The sequence below is a fragment of the Coregonus clupeaformis genome, chromosome 11 (assembly GCF_020615455.1).
Source record: "Coregonus clupeaformis isolate EN_2021a chromosome 11, ASM2061545v1, whole genome shotgun sequence".
Lineage (NCBI taxonomy): Eukaryota > Metazoa > Chordata > Actinopteri > Salmoniformes > Salmonidae > Coregonus > Coregonus clupeaformis.
The window spans coordinates 25,037,184-25,058,069 of NC_059202.1; the positions used below are offsets into that span (position 1 = coordinate 25,037,184).

The 20,886-nt window shown below is 42.9% G+C and overlaps 1 protein-coding gene across 1 annotated transcript in view; it reads right to left on the bottom strand.

The window, feature by feature from the left end:
- LOC121577422 (inaD-like protein) overlaps positions 1 to 20,886 on the bottom strand; it is a 240,065-nt gene that overhangs the window by 58,994 nt on the left and 160,185 nt on the right. The window contains exons 30-31 of the mRNA XM_045223383.1: positions 11,811 to 12,007; positions 5,493 to 5,584 (exon numbers count right to left, since the gene is read on the bottom strand). Coding sequence (XP_045079318.1) covers positions 5,493 to 5,584; positions 11,811 to 12,007 — 289 coding nt within the window. The remainder of the gene's footprint in view (positions 1 to 5,492; positions 5,585 to 11,810; positions 12,008 to 20,886) is intronic.

Below are 20,886 nucleotides of genomic sequence, written 5' to 3' on the forward strand. Positions count from 1 at the left end.
AATCCAGACGGTTGCAGTTGTGTCGTCTAGAAGAATCACCCTTACTGTCAGGAATGTCTCGACAAAGGAGATCACTCTGAAACGAGGTATGCCTATTGCTCATCTGTTTCCTGTAGATATTGCTCCTGGGTTTCCATTGAAACGAGAGCAGGATTCATCTGAGAAATTGACGTCTTCTTCATTCAACTTTGGAGATTCTCCAGTGCCTGAGGGATGGAAGAAGAGGTTATGTGAAAAGATGATGGAACGGAAAGAAGTGTTCTCAACACATGAGTTTGATGTGGGTTGTTCAAAGAGTACTCATCACACCATCAGAGTTACTGAAGACAAACCGTTTAGGGAGAGATCTCGCCGCTTGGCTCCAGCTGATGTTGAAGATGTAAGGAAGCATCTAAATAACTTGAAAAGTTCTGGGATCATATCTGAGTCGAGAAGCCCCTATGCATCTCCTATTGTGGTGGTGAGGAAAAGAATGGCACCATACGCATGTGTGTTGATTACAGGACCCTCAACAAGCGCACTGTTCCCGACCAGTACACAGTCCCACGTGTGGAGGATGCTCTGACATGTTTGAGTGGGAGCAAATGGTTCAGTGTGTTAGATCTCCGAAGCGGATACTATCAAATCCCAATGGGTGACACAGATAAAGAGAAGACTGCATTTATCTGTCCAGTTGGATTTTACCAATTTGAGAGGATGCCACAGGGTGTGTCCGGAGCACCTGCAACATTTCAACGTGTCATGGAACAGACAGTTGGAGACATGAATCTACTCGAAGTTCTTGTTTACCTTGACGACTTAATCGTGTTTGGAAGGACGCTGGAAGAACACGAGCAGAGGTTGCTCAAGGTGTTGGACCGCTTGAAAAGTGAAGGCCTAAAACTGTCCCTTGACAAGTGTCAGTTTTGCCGCACATCTGTCAACTATGTTGGACATATCATATCCCAGAATGGAGTGGCCACAGACCCATCAAAAATTGAAGCTGTCACCAAGTGGCCAAGGCCTGAAACTGTGACTGCTCTGCGTTCTTTCCTAGGATTCTGTGGATATTACAGGAGATTTGTGAAAGACTACTCTAAAGTGAGTTACCCCCTGAATCAGCTCTTATGTGGATATCTTCCCGCAGGCAAGAAAGGGAGAAAGTCCAAGGAAGAGGTGAAAGCCTACCTCAACAACTCAGAACCATTTGGATCAAGGTGGAATGAAAAGTGTGAATTGGCATTCGAGACATTGAAGGAAAACCTCACAAAAGCTCCTGTGTTGGCTTTTGCTGATCCTCAGTTGCCATACGTTCTACATGTAGATGCTAGCCGCGAAGGGTTAGGTGGAGTACTGTACCAAGATCAAGGTGAGGGTCTGCGTCCTGTGGCATTTGTGAGTCGAAGCCTGACCGCTTCTGAACGCAACTACCCAGCTCACAAGTTAGAGTTTCTTGCGTTGAAGTGGGCCGTGGTTGATAAACTACATGATTACCTGTATGGGGTCAAGTTCGAGGTTAGAACAGACAACAACCCATTGACATATGTCCTCACGTCCGCAAAACTGGATGCCACTGGTCATCGTTGGCTGGCTGCGTTGTCTACCTATGACTTTAGTCTCAAGTACAGGCCAGGCAGGCAGAACATAGATGCCGATGCTTTATCTCGCCGCCCTCATCAGCAATATGCAGTGGAACAAGATTGGAGAGACATTCCTGCATCCGGTGTTAGAGCCATGTGCCAGATGTCTAATGTTGTTAGAATAACTCCTGGATCATCTCATAGTAGAGTGATTGATCAGTTGGGAGCCTCTATGCATGCTGTGCCTCAAGCATACTGTAACCTGAGCATGCTGACGTCTAACATGCCCAGATTGAGCACTATGGAACTTTCTGCATCGCAACAAGAAGATCCTTGCTTAGGAGAGATGTGGGTTGCTCTTAATAAACATGATATCACCAGGGTGACCAATACAAAACATCCACTCATCTCTTTGCTCCTGAGAGAGTGGGAGAAGCTAAAGATGGAAGATGGAGTTATGTACAGGATCACACATCCGCCAAACAAGACTCGTCGTGCTCAGTTACTTCTTCCAGAGAAGTTCAGAACTATGGTTCTCACGTCGCTGCATGATGACTCAGGTCATTTAGGATTTGACAAGACATATGGACTTGTCAGAGACCGGTTCTACTGGCCACGCATGAAGATGGAAGTAGAGGAGTACTGTAAGTCCTGTGCTCGCTGTGTACAGAGGAAAACACTTCCAAAGATAGTTGCTCCGCTTGGTCATATGCAAAGTGATGGACCTATGGGCCTTGTGTGTATGGATTTCCTGTCCATTGAGCCTGACTCCAGTAACACAGCGAATGTTCTTGTCATTACGGATCATTACACAAGATACGCTCAAGCTTTTCCTACGAAGGATCAGAAAGCATCCACGGTCGCCAAGGTATTGTGGGAGAGGTACTTCATCCATTATGGGCTGCCCAAGAGGATGCATAGTGATCAAGGTAGAGATTTTGAAAGTCGACTCATCCATGAGCTACTGAATATGCTTGGAGTGGAGAAGTCAAGGACAACACCATATCATCCTCAGGGAGATCCGCAACCCGAGAGATTCAACCGAACCTTGTTGAACATGCTTGGAACTCTTGATCCTACACGAAATAACAAATGGAGTCAGTATGTTGGGCATCTAGTGCACTCGTATAACTGTAGTCGGAATGAAGCGACTGGCTATTCGCCATATTTTTTGATGTTTGGACGTGAAGCTAGATTGCCTGTTGATATTTGTTTTGGAGTCTCGAGTGATAGCTCTTCAGAGAGAACTTACCTCAAGTATGTATCTGATATGAAGAAACAGTTACAAGCTACTTACAAACTTGCTGAGAGCACTGCTGGAAAGCAAAACCAAGAAAACAAACAGCGATATGATAAGAAGATCCGCTACACGCAACTTATGCCTGGAGACAGAGTCCTCATACGGAATCTAGGACTGCAAGGAAAACATAAGCTGGCAGATCGCTGGGCCTCTACGCCATATGTGGTGGAAAGTCAGATGTCAAACTTACCTGTGTTTCGTTTGAAGCCTGAAATTGGAGATGGACCCATTAAGATTCTTCATCGAAATCACCTGCTACCACTGGGGCAGAAAGTGCGCATAGAACCTGTGGTTAACATAGAACCAACACCTGGTAGAAGGACCCTGCAAAGAAGGAGAAAGAGAAAGGGAAATGAAAAGTTGCCTGGAAACTGTACTCCTCGGAATAATGAGAAAGTTGAAGAGGTTGAGAATCCAGAAGATGAGAAGGATTTTGACTCAGAAGATGAGGACATCGGAGTATGGTATGAAGTGCCAAATACAAACTGTATAAGCCGAGAAGTGGAAGAGAGGTCGGAACCATTTAGCTTGGACTTAGACATAGTTTGGAAACAAATGACAGGGGAACCTGAAAGAGCAGACCAAGTTCTGGAAGTAAAAGAGTCCAGTCAAGAAGCTGAGGTCGCAACTGGAGTTGAAGTAGATGATAATGAGGCATCTAACTCAGTTGAAGAGATTACAGAAGAGGAACGAGAAGTTCAGGGAGAAGTGGAAACTTCGGAGGAAATGGAAGGACCAGGGATAAGAAGATCTCAGAGAGTAAAGAAAGCACCTGTATTACTTACCTATGATAAACCTGGAGTTCCAAGTATAGCCCCAGTTGTCAGATATTGTCTCACATTGTACAAGTGGATTGGATAAGGGAAACACAAATGTATCTCATTTTCAATTATCTAACAAGTTTTGTCTCAGCTGTAGGTTGTAGTTAAGAGTTGACACATTTACTTGTCATTACATTTCACTTATGTTTACAAGTCATGAGGACATGCCTATTTTGGTGGGGGGAGGGTGTAATACCTTGCTAAAACCAAGTATAGAGTTTATTTGTTATAATTCATTGGTATTAGATTTAAAAGGTGATCGAATAGCTCCTGATTTGTAATGTCATTAATGCATTTCTTTTGAAGCAATGTTTTTTTTAAATGTACAAGTGAATAGGTTGGTTTACTTTTAAGTTTAAGTTTCCCACGTATCTCGTTAAAGTTTTGACCAATGAGGTAACTTGTTAAGTTGTGGCCAATGGGAGAGTGGACTGGTTGCTGGGAAAGAAAAAGAGAGGGAAAGGTTGAAAGAAGGGAGAGGAGAGACGTTAGTGGGGTTGGTGAAGGAAAAACGACCAAAGGAAACGATAAAGAGAGAACAAAACCATACCTACAGAGTTTTTTTAAGGGAAATCCGGATTTTATTTATATAAGAGAGTGTTTATTATTTCGTTAAGAAAGACCTAGTAGAGACTGAAGCTGCCGTCGCATTGTGGAGACATTCGACATCCTAGAGGTTAGCCTAGCATCGTGCAAGACTTGGAGAGAATTGCTTGTGACGATCAACGAGTTCGGGTTTCCAACGGATGTCTGTTGCTGCTACGGAGTACTGGCTGCATTGATAGCGGTGTTTGCTGTGGATCTGCTGTGTATGTCGTCATTTTTTTTATGAGCTCCAACGCACGCCCAGGGTTTAAGCAAGCTTGCAAATAATTTGGACATGGGTTGTGGAAAAATCATTGGGGTTTATTATTTTTATTTCTTTTGATGTGATACATTGAAAATGTGATTAATATAGATATTGAACCTTATGTCTGTTGTATTGGTGGAGTCATTTACTTTCAGTTTCATTTAATGCATGGGAAAGCATATCCTTATAATAATAACCAAGTCTATAATCATTCTATCTGAAGTTAATACCCTATTTGTCATTCACCCTAGCAAGTTTACAATAGGGATTCTTATTGGAGATGTCCTTCTCACCTAATATCCCATGCTGTTCAGATATTCTAAATAAGGTAATATTGTGAGAGTCAAATTCGAGCCTGGTGAGAGGGTTACAGAAGCAAGTCCCCGCAGCAATGTTCCAACATCTAGTGGAAAGCCTTCCCAGAAGAGTGGAGGCTGTTATAGCAGTAAAGGGGGGACCAACTCCATATTAATGGCCATGATTTTGGAATGAGATGTTTGACGAGCAGGTGTCCACATACTTTTGGTCATATAGTGTATTTGGCCTGGCGAAGCGGTTTTATGCGCTTACTGAATGGAAGCTGAACATGAGTTTTTTACTCGGCTGGTCTCAGCTGGTATCGGGAAGAAATTAGTCCTCACTGTCCGAGTCAAGACCGAGTACAAATGTATCCGACATCGAGACAAGACCGAGACACTCTAAATTACATTTTAGTCATTTAGCAGACGCTCTTATCCAGAGCAACTTACAGTTAGTGAGTGCATACATTTTTTATAGAACTAGAACAAAATGTGGTCTTGAGACTGGTTTCGATTACCACAACACTGCTAAGGTGTTTCTGAAACAGCAATGTAGGTGGGACTTAGAGCACCTTCAAGCATAAACGGTTTGAAACTAAGGGGGGCAGGGGTCCCCTCAGTAGGAAAGGCATTGACGCCTCTGGTCCCAAAGGCTAGCCTTACCTGATGAGGGTGATCTTGACCTTGGATGAGGCGCTCTTGATGATGGCCGAGGCGTTCAGGTGGCTGCGGCCATACAGGACCTGGTTGTTTATCTGATGGGGAAGGAGAGAAGGAGAGAGCATTAAACTACAATAGAGGGTTGTATTCATTAGGGCACACCGTAGCAAAACTGGAAAAAATTATGTAGTCATGTAATGTAGTCCCTCCCTGCTTCGGTCAGTTTTCTTCCGTTTGATGCCAAATTAACACGACCCAGGTATTTATTATATACCGGAAGAAGGGATGAGTTTCATGTCTTTCTCTCTCTAACAAAGACACAGCAACATAAACACTCAAACATGCATGAACACACGCACGCAAACACGAATACACCCTGTAAGCGCACGCACCAAACACAGTCCTCTTATTGTTGCCGATGATAATGACAGGATAATGCCTCCACTCAAGTGTGACAACAGTGTTAAGCACATGATTACTGATGTACACACACACACACTGCAGAGAGATAGGTAACTCATTTAAACTAAATGCTTTTATGATGAGACCATTCAACCTTTACAAAAAGCAAGTAAAAGTCTAAATTAAGATGTCTGGCTAAAGTGCCATTGAACTCTAGGGCACCAGTTTTCCAAAATGGCCACCAACCAGCTCCATCGGTTCTAATTGGACAGGATTCACATGGCCATTTCAATATAAATAATTGGTACATGAAGCCCAATTATGGCTTAAAATGTTTGAGGTGGTGTTTCTGTGTGCGTGTGTGCACATATGTCCCTGTGACTGTGTGTGAGAATGCATCAGCCTGTGACTGTGTGTGTGTTGCAGTGGGTCGGGCCTGCCTCCCTCCACTCCCGCTGCTTGTGGCGAGCCACGTACATTTTTCATGGCAGCAGTGACATTGTTGTAATGAGTAAAGCTAGCATGACAGAGAGGGTGAGAGGAATGGAGAGAATAAACAACTGGGTTGACAGAGGGAGGGAGGAGAAAGCGATATGATGGGATGAATGGGCAAGAAAAGGTCACACAAAACAATGAAAAGGAAAAGGTCACACAAAACAACAAAAAGGAAGAGGTCACACAAAACAACGAAAAGGAAGAGATCACACAAAACAACGAAAAGGAAGAGGTCACACAAAACAACAAAAAGGAAAAGGTCACACAAAACAACGAAAAGGAAGAGGTCACACAAAACAACGAAAAGGAAGAGGTCACACAAAACAACAAAAAGGGAGAGGTCACACAAAACAAAGAAAAGGGAGAGGTCACACAAAACAACGAAAAGGAAGAGGTCACACAAAACAAAGAAAAGGAAGAGGTCACAAAACAACGAAAAGGGAGAGGTCACACAAAACAACGAAAAGGAAGAGGGTCACACAAAACAACGAAAAGGAAGAGGTCACACAAAACAACGAAAAGGGAGAGGTCACACAAAACAACGAAAAGGAAGAGGTCACACAAAACAACAAAAAGGAAGAGGTCACACAAAACAACAAAAAGGAAGAGGTCACACAAAACAACGAAAAGGAAGAGGTCACACAAAACAACGAAAAGGAAGAGAACCCACAATACAACGAAAAGGGAGAGGTCACGCAAAACAACGAAAAGGGAGAGGTCACACAAAACAACAAAAAGGGAGATGTCACACAAAACAACAAAAAGGAAGAGGTCACACAAAACAACGAAAAGGAAGAGGTCACACAAAACAACGAAAAGGGAGAGGTCACACAAAACAACGAAAAGGGAGAGGTCACACAAAACAACGAAAAGGGAGAGGTCACACAAAACAACGAAAAGGGAGAGGTCACACAAAACAACGAAAAGGGAGAGGTCACACAAAACAACAAAAAGGAGAGGTCACACAAAACAACAAAAAGGAGAGGTCACACAAAACAACGAAAAGGAAGAGGTCACACAACAACGAAAAGGGAGAGGTCACACAAAACAACGAAAAGGGAGAGGTCACACAAAACAACGAAAAGGAAGAGGTCACACAAAACAACGAAAAGGAAGAGGTCACACAAAACAACGAAAAGGAAGAGGTCACACAAAACAACGAAAAGGGAGAGGTCACACAAAACAACGAAAAGGGAGAGGTCACAAAACAACAAAAAGGAGAGGTCACACAAAACAACGAAAAGGGAGAGGTCACACAAAACAACGAAAAGGAAAAGGTCACACAAAACAACGAAAAGGAAGAGGTCACACAAAACAACGAAAAGGGAGCGGTCACACAAAACAACGAAAAGGGAGAGGTCACACAAAACAACAAAAAGGAGAGGTCACACAAAACAACGAAAAGGAAGAGGTCACACAACAACGAAAAGGGAGAGGTCACACAAAACAACGAAAAGGGAGAGGTCACACAAAACAACGAAAAGGAAGAGGTCACACAAAACAACGAAAAGGAAGAGGTCACACAAAATAACGAAAAGGAAGAGGTCACACAAAACAACGAAAAGGAAGAGGTCGCACAAAACAACGAAAAGGAAGAGGTCACACAAAACAACGAAAAGGAGAGGTCACACAAAACAACGAAAAGGGAGAGGTCACACAAAACAACAAAAAGGAGAGATCACACAAAACAACGAAAAGGAAGAGGTCACACAAAACAACGAAAAGGGAGAGGTCACACAAAACAACAGACACAACAGACAAAGGCAAACACGTCAGCCCAATTCAGGCTCGTCGATTTTCCTATCAATGTTTGTGGAAGATGAGCGCATCAAAACACTACAGCTCTATGTAGACACATATATAATTCATTGCATTTAGTAGCAGTGCTCAAACCAAGCAACTACTCTAATCAAATCATAAGAATCAATCACATCTATATTGCATGGCTACTCGCTGCTTAGGCAGTCTTTTCAGAAGCTGAACCTCCCTAAGGAAGACATAAAAGAGGAGACACAGAAAAGAGAAGTGAACATCAACAGATAGAGAAAGGAAAGACGAGAGAGAAACATTTTTTTTTTAGGTTAGCCCCTGTGGCCTTAGTGACAGCTATTCCTCTGTCATTCCTCGGAGGCAGACACACACACTCAGACGCATGCACACACAGCTGTTGTGTTGTGATGAATTGTGTGGCCTGAGAGGAGCCCTGGCATCAACAGTGACAGTGGTGTGTTGGGAGTTGGGACTGTCTGTTATACCTCTATATCAATTGCTAATAACCCATCCACAACCGTCCGACTATATCTGATCAAGTGAAAATCTGAGGCTCGCACCCAACCCTAATCCGCAAATATAGAAAATGCGTTGTACAGTCAGAGATTTTTTGACAGGCCTTTTAGATAGGCCTATGTTTCTGCTTATAATTTCCAACATTGACTATAATTAGATACATGCAGCTTCTCTTCTGCCATTACTTGTTGCCCTAGAATACTAAATAAACTCTTGCTCACCAGGATAATGTCATACATCGATAGAATGAATGCTTTAACCTAGTTTACATCAGGGAAGTTAGTTCTCTGTCATCTCTGCTTCTCTTGGGCAGCAAAGACATTTAGGGACCAGGGAGAAAATGCAATAACAAAAAAAAAAAACGGGAATGATTTTCCATGCAGAATGTCCAAATGACATCAGTTTGACCGGTTTTAAGGAAATTAAAAGCTGTTAAAATGACCCAACATGTTTTTGATAAGATTTCAGTTCGGCTTGGATGCATAATTTATGTGGTTGAAATACTATCAGCTTTTATGATGCTGATAAAGACAGCACCCCCACCTTTACAGACGGTCCTTAACCGCGCATTCATGCTCTTAAGATGCTGAAAGAAATAAATAATATTTAAATTGCCAAAATGATGTAGCCTAATTAGCCTACTCCTGTCTATACAAACATAAATAAAAATCACTCAAAATAGGCTACTACATCAGAAAGCATGATTTGGCCACAGAGGATCATTAGCTTCTTTAAAATAAATAAACTGTGGATTGTTTTAAATCGCATTGCCTAAAGTCGTCAGAATGGCCCTCAATTTGGGCAACGCGAGCGGCAAATTCCAAATAGATGATTGTAGAAATGTGATGGTCATTGAAAAGCAGAGAGGCCCAGCAAGGCTTATCATAATATTTCCAAATACAATCGCGGGAAAACGTCGCTTGGAAAGGAAATGGCTATTGCTGTAAAGAGAAGACAATGAAAATACTAATCTGTCTTTAAGTTATCCAAATTCTCAACTTAATTGAGCGAACAGTTTAGCTACTCAATGCCACTACACACTCAGCCATGCATTGAACGGTCATTTTTGCCTAAATTATTACTATCCAATCTACTCATCACATTAGGAATAGTAGGCTATCTTACATAAGTCTACAATTGCGATAATGCATGGAATGCTTTATTACTGAGTGGCGCAGTGGTCTAAGGCACTGCATCGCAGTGCTAACTGTGCCACTAGAGATCCTGGTTCGAATCCAGGCTCTGTCGCAGCCGGCCGCAACCGGGAGACTCATGGGCGGCGCACAATTGGCCCAGCGTCGTCTAGGGTAGGGGAGGGAATGGCCGGCAGGGATGTAGCTCAGTTGATAGAGCATGGCGTTTGCAACGCCAGGGTTGTGGGTTCGATTCCCACGGGGGGCCAGTATAAAAAAAAATATATGTAATCACTAACTGTAAGTCGCTCTGGATAAGAGCGTCTGCTAAATGACTAAAATGTTTAAAAAATGTAAATAAAATATGCATTTTTACGGTGAAAATTAGCTTCTCCAAACTTGAAACTCAAGCCTATGAGTACATTTCCCTTGACCTGCCATTTTGAATTCAAATTTGTATAGCGCCTCACAATCATTATAGCTTACATAACATAGCCGGCACTGCTATCATCCTCTTTTACCACTTCACCAAACATTAGACTACTGTTCTGACCCTCCCTTCTATAACATTAGACTACTGTTCTGGCCCTCCCTTCTATAACATTAGACTACTGTTCTGACCCTCCCTTCTATAACATTAGACTACTGTTCTGGCCCTCCCTTCTATAACATTAGACTACTGTTCTGGCCCTCCCTTCTACAACATTAGACTACTGTTCTGACCCTCCCTTCTATAACATTAGACTACTGTTCTAACCCTCCCTTCTACAACATTAGATTACTGTTCTGGCCCTCCCTTCTATAACATTAGACTACTGTTCTGGCCCTCCCTTCTATAACATTAGACTACTGTTCTGGCCCTCCCTTCTATAACATTAGACTACTGTTCTGACCCTCCCTTCTATAACATTACACTACTGTTCTGACCCTCCCTTCTATAACATTAGACTACTGTTCTGACCCTCCCTTCTATAACATTAGACTACTGTTCTAACCCTCCCTTCTATAACATTAGACTACTGTTCTGACCCTCCCTTCTATAACATTAGACTACTGTTCTGATCCTCCCTTCTATAACATTAGACTACTGTTCTGACCCTCCCTTCTATAACATTACACTACTGTTCTGACCCTCCCTTCTATAACATTAGACTACTGTTCTGACCCTCCCTTCTATAACATTAGACTACTGTTCTGGCCCTCCCTTCTATAACATTAGACTACTGTTCTGACCCTCCCTTCTATAACATTAGACTACTGTTCTGGCCCTCCCTTCTATAACATTAGACTACTGTTCTGACCCTCACTTCTATTTATTTTCAACTCTCCGTTGCACAGTTTTCCTCTTATTAATTAAACTCCGACATTGCCCTTTTTGCCTCAGTGGATCGCCGTTAACTTTTTCTGCCCACGTTTCCAAAAGCATTTGTCAGTTGGTGTGTATTTGGCATGCTACAGTTAGGCCCTATAGGTTAGGCTACATGCTAACGCCAGATACCAATAGGTTAGGCTACATGCTAACGCCAGATACCAATAGGTTAGGCTACATGCTAATGCCAGATACCAATAGGTTAGGCTACATGCTAACGCCAGATACCAATAGGTTAGGCTACATGCTAACGCCAGATACCAATAGGTTAGGCTACATGCTAATGCCAGATACCAATAGGTTAGGCTACAAGCTAACGCCAGATACCAATAGGTTAGGCTACATGCTAATGCCAGATACCAATAGGTTAGGCTACATGCTAACGCCAGATACCAATAGGTTAGGCTACATGCTAACGCCAGATACCAATATGTTAGGCTACATGCTAACGCCAGATACCAAGAATGAAAGAAAAACCTCCATGTAGCCTGTAGATATGAACTGCACAAGAATGAGACATTTATGGATTTTTTTTTATGCATTGTTTTCTCTTTATTCAACCTACCCGCACTTCATCCACACAATATTTCAACCCGCACATCACTAGTGTGTGTGTTTAGGTGTGGCCACCCTCACCTCCAGCAGCTCGTCCCCTATGCGGATGCGTCCGTCCTTGGCGGCGGGGCCCCCGGGGCTGATGCCTACCACGAAGATGCTGAGGCAGGAGCGATCCCTGTTCCCCGCCAGGCTCAGACCCAAGCCCTGGCGCTCCTTGTCCAACTCCACACACAGAAGCTCCCCGCACAGCTCCCCGTAACGCAACCTGATCCGCTCTGGAGGGACAGGAGTAAGAGAGAGAGGGGTGGTTAGTTCTAATGCTCTATGTTTCAGTGTTGAAGAGAGTTACAGGTAAAAGAGCACACCGCCAAACCATACATGTAGTTTTACACATGCACTAGAAAAGTTCTTAAAGGCAATCAGCCTTAATTTTTTATTTAACCTTTATTTAACCTTTATTTAACAAGTTAGTTAAGAACAAATTCTTATTTACAATGACAGCCTACACCGGCCAAACCCGGACGATGCTGGGCCAATTGTGCGCCGCCCTATGGGACTCCCACTCACGGCCGGATTGTGATACAGCCTGGAATCGAACCAGGGTCTGTAGTGACGCCTCTAGCACTGAGATGCTGTGCCTTGGACCGCTGCGCCAGTCGGGAGCCCAGCCTGACTGAATACTTGACATAGACACCCGTAGGCGGCACACACACACAATTCTTATTTTCTTTACTGTGATGAGTCTTTTTGACCTGTCCAGTCGGTGGAATACCCTGGTCTGTTCCATTATACATGAGTGCAATTATTACAATTACCATATCTCCCAACTATCTGACCGAGGAGGCTCTGGGCTACCTCCAATACACAGAGGAGCATGTTCATCTCTGCTCTCTAACTAAAGTCTAAGCTCTGCTTTCTAGTTTTAAAATGCTAGCTAGTTCTGCTATGCAATAATCCCTACAATTGCAGTATTCAAGTCACTTTGGATGTACCATGCCATCTATTTAACACAATGTAATCTTCAATCCATTCTGGGGTACCTCAAGGCTGTGTCGGAGTCCTGCTGTAGTTCTGATAGAGCTACACAGGTGCCAGGTTAGTCTAGGGCTGGGCTGTATACCGTATTTTACTATATACCAGTATTGATGCACGGACCGGTTTGGGTTTTTACTTTACCTTCTATAATGGTATTTGAATGTTTGGTTTATTACATGTGATACGCCGTGTGTAACGTCCATTTTTATAATTTACTCCGCTACTTGAGTCAGCTCTCTCCGCTCTCTTTCTCCCTCTCCATGCCGCTTTCCACACAGACCTAGCCTCGCCCCCATTCACACAAGGAGCGCATTTGTTGTTGCTCGACCAGGAGATACTTGCGTTGATGACAACGATGCCGTTTCCACTTTGCGTCTTAATACAAATCCACAAGCATTCTATAATTACACTATTTTAGTTTGTTTCTTACATGTGCAAACAGCTAGTTTGTCTTTCTCTTATATGTCCTCCCCCTCTTCTCCTATCTTATCTGTCCTCCCTCTCTTATCTGTCCTCCCCCTCTTCTCCTATCTTATCTGTCCTCCCTCTCTTATTTGTCCTGCCTCTATCTTTGCCCGTCCCCTCTCTGTCCACAGCTAAAGGTCGGGGGAGAGCTGAGGTCCTGACTTAAATCCCTCTATGTGTGTGTCCCCCATTGAAGATCTGCCCATTTTCATGAAAGGACCATATTAGATTACCCTCAAAGGCAGCTGCCCATCAAAAGAATGAGATTCAAATCTTCTGATCAAACAACCCCTGTGCATGTACGCTGTGTGTGTGTGTGTGTGTGTGTGTGTGTGTGTGTGTGTGTGTGTGTGTGTGTGTGTGTAGGGAGAGGAAAGAGAACATTTTCAAAGGGATTTTCAAAGGGAACCTGCTGCAACACCATGTAAAAAGCCACTCTTCCACCCAATCCATTGCACAGCGATTCCTCCATCCAACTCGCATCATTTATCCATCACCCAAATCGTCCAATCAGCAAAGCGGTATATACAGGTCTATATTTGGCTCAGACCACCCCTTCCTCTCTTTCTTTGTAATTCTGCCCAGCCCAACATAGTGTTTAATGAAAAACCTGCAGCTGTCACACAGTGAACATGAAGGGGAGAGAGAGATACAGTGCCTTCAGAAAGTATTCATACCCCTTGACTTATTCAACATTTTGTTGTGTTACAGCCTGAATTCAAAATTAATTAAATCATTTTACAACCATCTACACACAATACCCCATTATGACACAATGAAAACATGTTTTTAGAAATGTTTGGAAATGTATTGAAAATGAAATGCATAAATATCTAATTTACACCCCTGAGTCAATACTTTGTAGAAGCACCTTTGGCAGGGATTACAGCTGTGAGTCTTTCTGGGTAAGTCTCTAAGAGCTTTCCACACCTGGATTGTGCAACATTTGCCCATTATTCTTTACAAAATTCTTCAAGTTCTGTCAAATTGGTTGTTGATCATTGCTAGACAACCATTTTCAGGTCTTGCCGTATATTTTCAAGTAGATTTACACCGAACAAAAATATAAACGCAACATGCAACAATTTCTAAGATTTCACTGAGATACATACAGTTCATTATAATGAAATCAGTCAATTGAAATAACTACATTAGGCCCTAATCTATGGATTTCACATGACTGGGAATACAGATATGAAACTGTTGGTCACAGACACGTAAAAAATAAAAACTAGGGCCGTGGATCAGAAAACCAGTCAGTATCTGGTGTGACAACCATTTGCCTCATGCAGTGCGACACATCTCCTTTGTATAGAGTTGATCAGGCTGTTGATTGTGGCCTGTGGAATGTTGTCCCACTCCTCTTCAATGGCTGTGCGAAGTTGCTGGATATTGGCGAGAACTGGAACACGCTGTCGTACACGTCGATCCAGAGCATCCCAAACATGCTTAATGGGTGACACGTCTGGTGAGAATGCAGGTCATGGAAGAACTGGGACATTATCAGCTTCCAGGAATCGCGTACAGATCCTTGCGACATGGGGCCGTGCATTATTATGCTGAAACATGAGGTGATGGCAGCGGATGAATGGCACGACAATGGGCCTCACGATCTCGTCACGGTATCTCTTGTCCATTCAAATTGCCATCAATAAAATGCAATTGTGTTCGTTATCCGTAGCTTATGCCTGCCCATACCATAACCCCACCGCCACCATGGGGCACTCTGTTCACAACGTTGACAACAGCAAACCGCTCGCCCACACAACATCATACGGTCTGCCATCTGCACGGTACAGTTGAAACCGGGTTCATCCGTGAGTAGCACACTTCTCCAGCGTGCCAGTGGCCATCGAAAGTGAGCATTTGCCCACTGAAGTCGGTTACGATGCCGAACTGCAGTAAGGTCAAGACCCTGTCGAGGACGATGAGCACGTACAGTGAATTCGGAAAGTATTCAGACCTCTTCGCTTTTTCCACATTTTGTTATGTTTCAGCCTTATTCTAAAATGGATTTAATAACAAAATGTCCTTATCAATCTACACACAATAACCCATAAAGACAGGTTTTTAGAATTTTTTACTAATAAAAATAAGTACCTTATTTACATAAGTAGACAGACCATTTTCTATGAGACTCGAAATTGAGCTCAGGTGCATCCTCTTTCCATTGATCATCCTTGAGATGTTTCTACAACTTGAATGGAGTTCACCTGTGGTTAATTCAATTGATTGGACATGATTTGGAAAGTCACACACCTGTATATATATATATATATATATATATATATATATATATATATATATATATATATATATATATATTTATTTATTTATTTATTTATAAGGTCCCACAGCTGACAGCATGTGTCAGAGCAAAAACCAAGGTAGGTGGTCGAAGGAATTGTCCGAGGATTGTGTCGAGCACAGATCTGGGGAAGGGTACCAAAAAATGTCTGCAGCATTGAAGGTCCCCAGGAACACAGTGGCCTCCATCATTCTTAAATGGAAGAAGTTTGGAACCACCAAGACTCTTCCTAGAGCTGGCCGCCCGGCCAAACTGAGCAATCAGGGGAGAAGGGCCTTGGTCAGGGAGGTGACCAAGAACCCGATGGTCACTCTGACAGAGCTCCAGAGTTCCTCTGTGGAGATGGGACAACCTTCCAGAAAGAAAAACATCTCTGCAGCACTCCACCAATCAGGCCTTTATGGTAGAGTGGCCAGACGGAAGCCACTCCTCAGTAAAAAGGCACATGACAGCCCGCTTGGAGTTTGCCAAAAGGCACCTAAAGGACTCTCAGACCATGAGAAACAAGATTCTCTGGTCTGATGAAAACAAGATTGAACTCTTTGGCCTGAATGCCAAGTGTCACGTCTGGAGGAAACCTGGCACCATCCCTACGGTGAAGCATGGTGGTGGCAGAATCATGCTGTGGGGATGTTTTTCAGTGGCAGGGACTGGGAGACTAGTTAGGATCGAGGGAAAGATGAACGGAGCAAAGTACAGAGAGGTCCTTGATGAAAACCTGCCCCAGAGCGCTCAGGACCTCAGACTGGGTGAAGGTTCATCTTCCAACAGGACAACGACCCTAAGCACACAGCCAAGACAATGCAGGAGTGGCTTCGGGACAAGTCTCTGAATGCCCTTGAGTAGCCCAGCCAGAGCCCGGACTTGAACACAATTGAACATCTCTGGAGAGACCTGAAAATAGCTATGCAGCGACGCTCCCCATCCAACCTGACAGAGCTTGAGAGGATCTGCAGAGAAGAATGGGAGAAACTTTCCAAATACAGATGTGCCAAGCTTTTGGCATCATACCCAAGAAGACTCGAGGCTGTAATCACTACCAAAGGTGCTTCAACAAAGTACTGAGTAAAGGGTCTGAATACTTATGTAAATGTGATAGTTCTATCTTTGTTAATTATACATTTACAAAAACACAGTTTCATTAGCTGTCCGGGTGGCTGGTCTCAGACGATCCCCCAAGTTAAGAAGCCGGATGTGGAGGTCCTGGGCTGGCGTGGTTATATGTGGTCTGCAGTTGTGAGGCCGGTTGGACGTACTGCCAAATTCTCTAAAATGACGTAAAATTATCTGGCAAGAGCTCTGGTGGACATTCCTGCAGTCAGCATGCCAATTGCACGCTCCCTCAACTTGAGACATCTGTGGCATTGTGTTGTGTGACAAAACTGCAAATTTTAGAGTGGCCTTTTATTGTACCCAGCACAAGGTGCACCTGTGTAATGATCATGCTGTTTAATCAGCTTCTTGATATGCCACACCTGTCAGGTGGATGGATTATCTTGGCAAAGGAGAAATGCTCATTAACAGCGATGTAAACAAATCGATGTAAACAAAAATATTTGAGAGAAATAAGCTTTTTGTGCATATGTAAAATGTCTGGGATCTTTTATTGCAGCTCATGAAACATGGGGACCAACACTTTACATGTTGCGTTTATATTTTTCATCAGTATAAGTCAAAACTGTAACTCGGCCAGTCAGTAACATTCACTGTCTTCTTGGTAAGCAACTCCAGTGTAGATTTGGCCTTGTTTTAGGTTATTATCCTGCTGAAAGGTGAATTCATCTCCCAGTGTCCTGGTGGAAAGCAGACTAAACCAGGTTTTCTTCTAGGATTTTGCCTGTCCATTCCATTTCTTTTTTATCCTGAAAAAACCCAGTCCTTAATGATTACAAGCATACCCATAACATGATGCAGCCACCACTATGCTTGAAAATATGGAGTGTGGTACTCAGTAATGTGTTGTATTAGATTTGCCCCAAACATAACACTTTGTATTGAGGCCAAAATGTTCTTTGCTTTGCCAATTTTTTTTGCAGTATTACTTTAGTGCCTTGTTGCAAACATGATGCATGTTTTGGAATATTTGTATTCTGTACAGGCTTCCTTCTTTTCACTCTGTCAATTAGGTTAGTATTGAGGAGTAACTACAATGTTGTTGATCCATCCTCAGTATTCTCCTATCACAGCCATTAAACTCTAACTGTTTTAGTCACCATTGGCCTCATGGTGAAATCCCTGAGCGGTTTCCTTCCTCTCCGGCAACTTAGTTAGAAAGTACGCCTTTATCTTTCTACTGACTGGGTGTATTAATACACCATCCAAAGTGTAATTAATAACTTCACCATGCTCACAGGGATACTTAATGTCTATTTATCTTTTTCTACCAATCTACCAATAGGTACCCTTCTTTGCGAGGCATTGAAAAACCTCTCTGGTCTTTGTGGTTGAATCTGTGATTGAAATTCACAGCTCGACTGTGGGACCTTACAGATAATTGTATGTGTGGGGTACAGAGATGAGGTAGTCATAAAAAAATAATGTTAAACACTATTATTGCTTGCCATAACAAAGGGGTTGAACACTTATTGACTCAAGACATTTCAGCTTTTCATTTGTAATTAATTAGTAAACATTTCCACTTTGACATTATGGGGTATTGTGTAGGCCAGTATTGTGTAGGCTATTTAATCAATTTTAAATTCAGGCTGTGACAACAAAATGTGAAAAAAAACAAGGGGTGTGAATACTTTCTGAAGGCACTGTAGAGAAGGAGGGGGAGAGAGAGAGGAGGGAGAGAGAATAAGCGGGAGGGATAGTATCTGTGACCTTTCAGAGATAGAAAATAAAAACATTGAGAGCTATTTCTTTTTTTACAGCGGAGAGAGAGGGGAAAAGACAGAGAGAGAGAGAGAGAGAGAGAAAGGGAGGGAGCGAAAGAGAGAGAGAGAAAGAGAGGGAAAGAGGGAGGGAGAGACACAGAGAGAGCGAGAGAGCGAGAGACAGCTTTCATTCCTGTCACACTGTGAGAAGAGTAATTAAAAGTCCTAAGAGGTTCATACATTCCCACCGATAAAAAGAAGGGGGAGAGAAACACTCTGTGAGCATAAAGGAGGTCAGAAACAGAGGGAAGGAGGGAAGAGAGGGGAGAGAGAGACCTTAGAGGTAGTAAGTGTGGATGGGTTGAGAAAACAAAAAGAGTAGGAAGAGAGAACAGAGGAAAAGAGGCAGGGAAGGAGGGAAAAGAGGGAGAGAGACCTTTGTGATAGTCATTTGAAGAAACGTAGGAAGAGGAGAGAAAAAGAGGTGAGAGTGAGAAAGACAGAGAAACTAAGGGGAAAGAAAGAGGGATGGGTTGAGAAAGGGAAGACCGGGAAGAAGAGAGGTGGAGAAATGTAGCAAGAAGGGGAGGAAGAGAGAGGGGGAGGATTGTGAAAATGGAGGCATAAAGTGCAGGAATCTGGTCCGGACCGATAACCAGCATGGCCCATTAACCACAACCACAGAAACATTGCAAGAACATTTTATTAAAACGTTCAGTGGTTTTAGTGACACTTGGGTTTAGGAAAATAAAAATCCATAACTCCATCCAACATCATTAACGACCACATTATGAATTATGTTGAGATATTGACATTATTACTTAATATTTACTATAAAAAACTGATAGGTGGTCAGTTCAAGAGTCTGGGGAGTTGGCTAAAGCACATAACGATCTGGGCCCATATTCATAAAGTGTCTCAGAGTGCTGATCTAGGACCGGTCTTGCGTTTTAGATCATAATGAATAAGACCACATGGACATGGAGGCAGCTGATCCTAGGTCATCACTCTTCCATCTGGACTAGGCTCCTAAAGTGTGTGGCCTCAACATGAGGATCGAGGGAGGGGCATAGAGGACACAGAGGACAAGGGCAAAGAGAGAGAGAGAGTCTGAAACGGAGAGAGAGAACTAACACCATTGTAAATACAACCCATATTTATGTTGATTTATTTTCCCTTTTGTACTTTAACTATTTGCACATCGTTATAACCCTGTACATAGCTATAATATGACATTTGAAATGTCTCTATTCCTTTTAAACTTTTGTGAGTGTAATGTTACTGTTCATTAACTGTTTATTTCTGTTGCTTTGGCAATGTAAACATATGTTTGACTGTGGAATGGCTAACTGGCAATTGCTAACTGTGGACTTTAACACCTTGTCACAAAGCAACAGTCTTGAATGATGTAGAGGTTGTTGATTCTGCTCGCCAGAAGCCTGTAGTGTCACAGCCCTGATGGAAACACCATAACACTAGAGCTACATTAACATAAAACACTGGCAGCCCACTGGTGTGGCGTAAGTCTCAATGGGAAAGCATAATTAATGAGGCTGCAGGCTAAAAGGAGAATGACCCCGTGGAGAGGAGTGTAAAAGAAGGAGAGGAAAAGTCGTGGCTGACTGAGGAGGTTAGTCACCATTAGTCCTCTACTCGGTTGTGGGATAGGAGCTGTGTTTAAGAGTGAGTGAGTCAGTCAGTCAGTCAGCCAGTCAGTCAGTCAGTGTGTGAGTGAGAGTGAGAGTGAGAGTGAGAGAGAGAGAGAGAGAGAGAGAGAGAGAGAGAGAGAGAGAGAGAGAGAGAGAGAGAGAGATGAATAGAGAGAAGAGGGGTCATCAGTGTCAACATCTAGTGGTTAATGAGACTCGTCCATCACTGTCCAGTGCCACACTACGAGCATAGACAGCAACACACACTTCCATTGAGAGATCCTCAGAATTATGGACAACTGTTAGTTCATCAATTGAGTTTCAATATACGATGAAAGCCTATTCACAATTTTTTAATACAGGGAAATGCCTTTCTTGCAATTTCTAATCCCGACAATGCAGAAATCAACATCAGTAGTACTATAAAATATAGTAGAACAAAAAACAACTCAGATAGTGTTATGATGAGTTGCTCAGGTATCAAAGAATCAAGGATGCAAGGATATACTTAGACAATTTGTGGAGATTTCATACCAAGTATTTATTGAATCACGAGCTCGTGGGTTCATCTAACAAACGGACATGGCTTTGCCCTTCGTCAGCTGAACTAACTTGAATAAAGAAGACACTACCTTATATACCCTTCTGTTACCCTCTTACTGGCATACATCTGGCAAGTCTCCATGGGCACTCCCTGTCTTTGATGTTCATCACTCTTTACCCCAAGTCACTATCCTAAACATCACTCATGCTATCCTAAACATCAGTAATCTCCTTTGACATAATGGAATGTAGACTTCATGGCCCCAAACCACTTATATAGTAACTCTACCTCTGTCCTCACAATCCTATAACATGACATCATTACAGATAGTCCA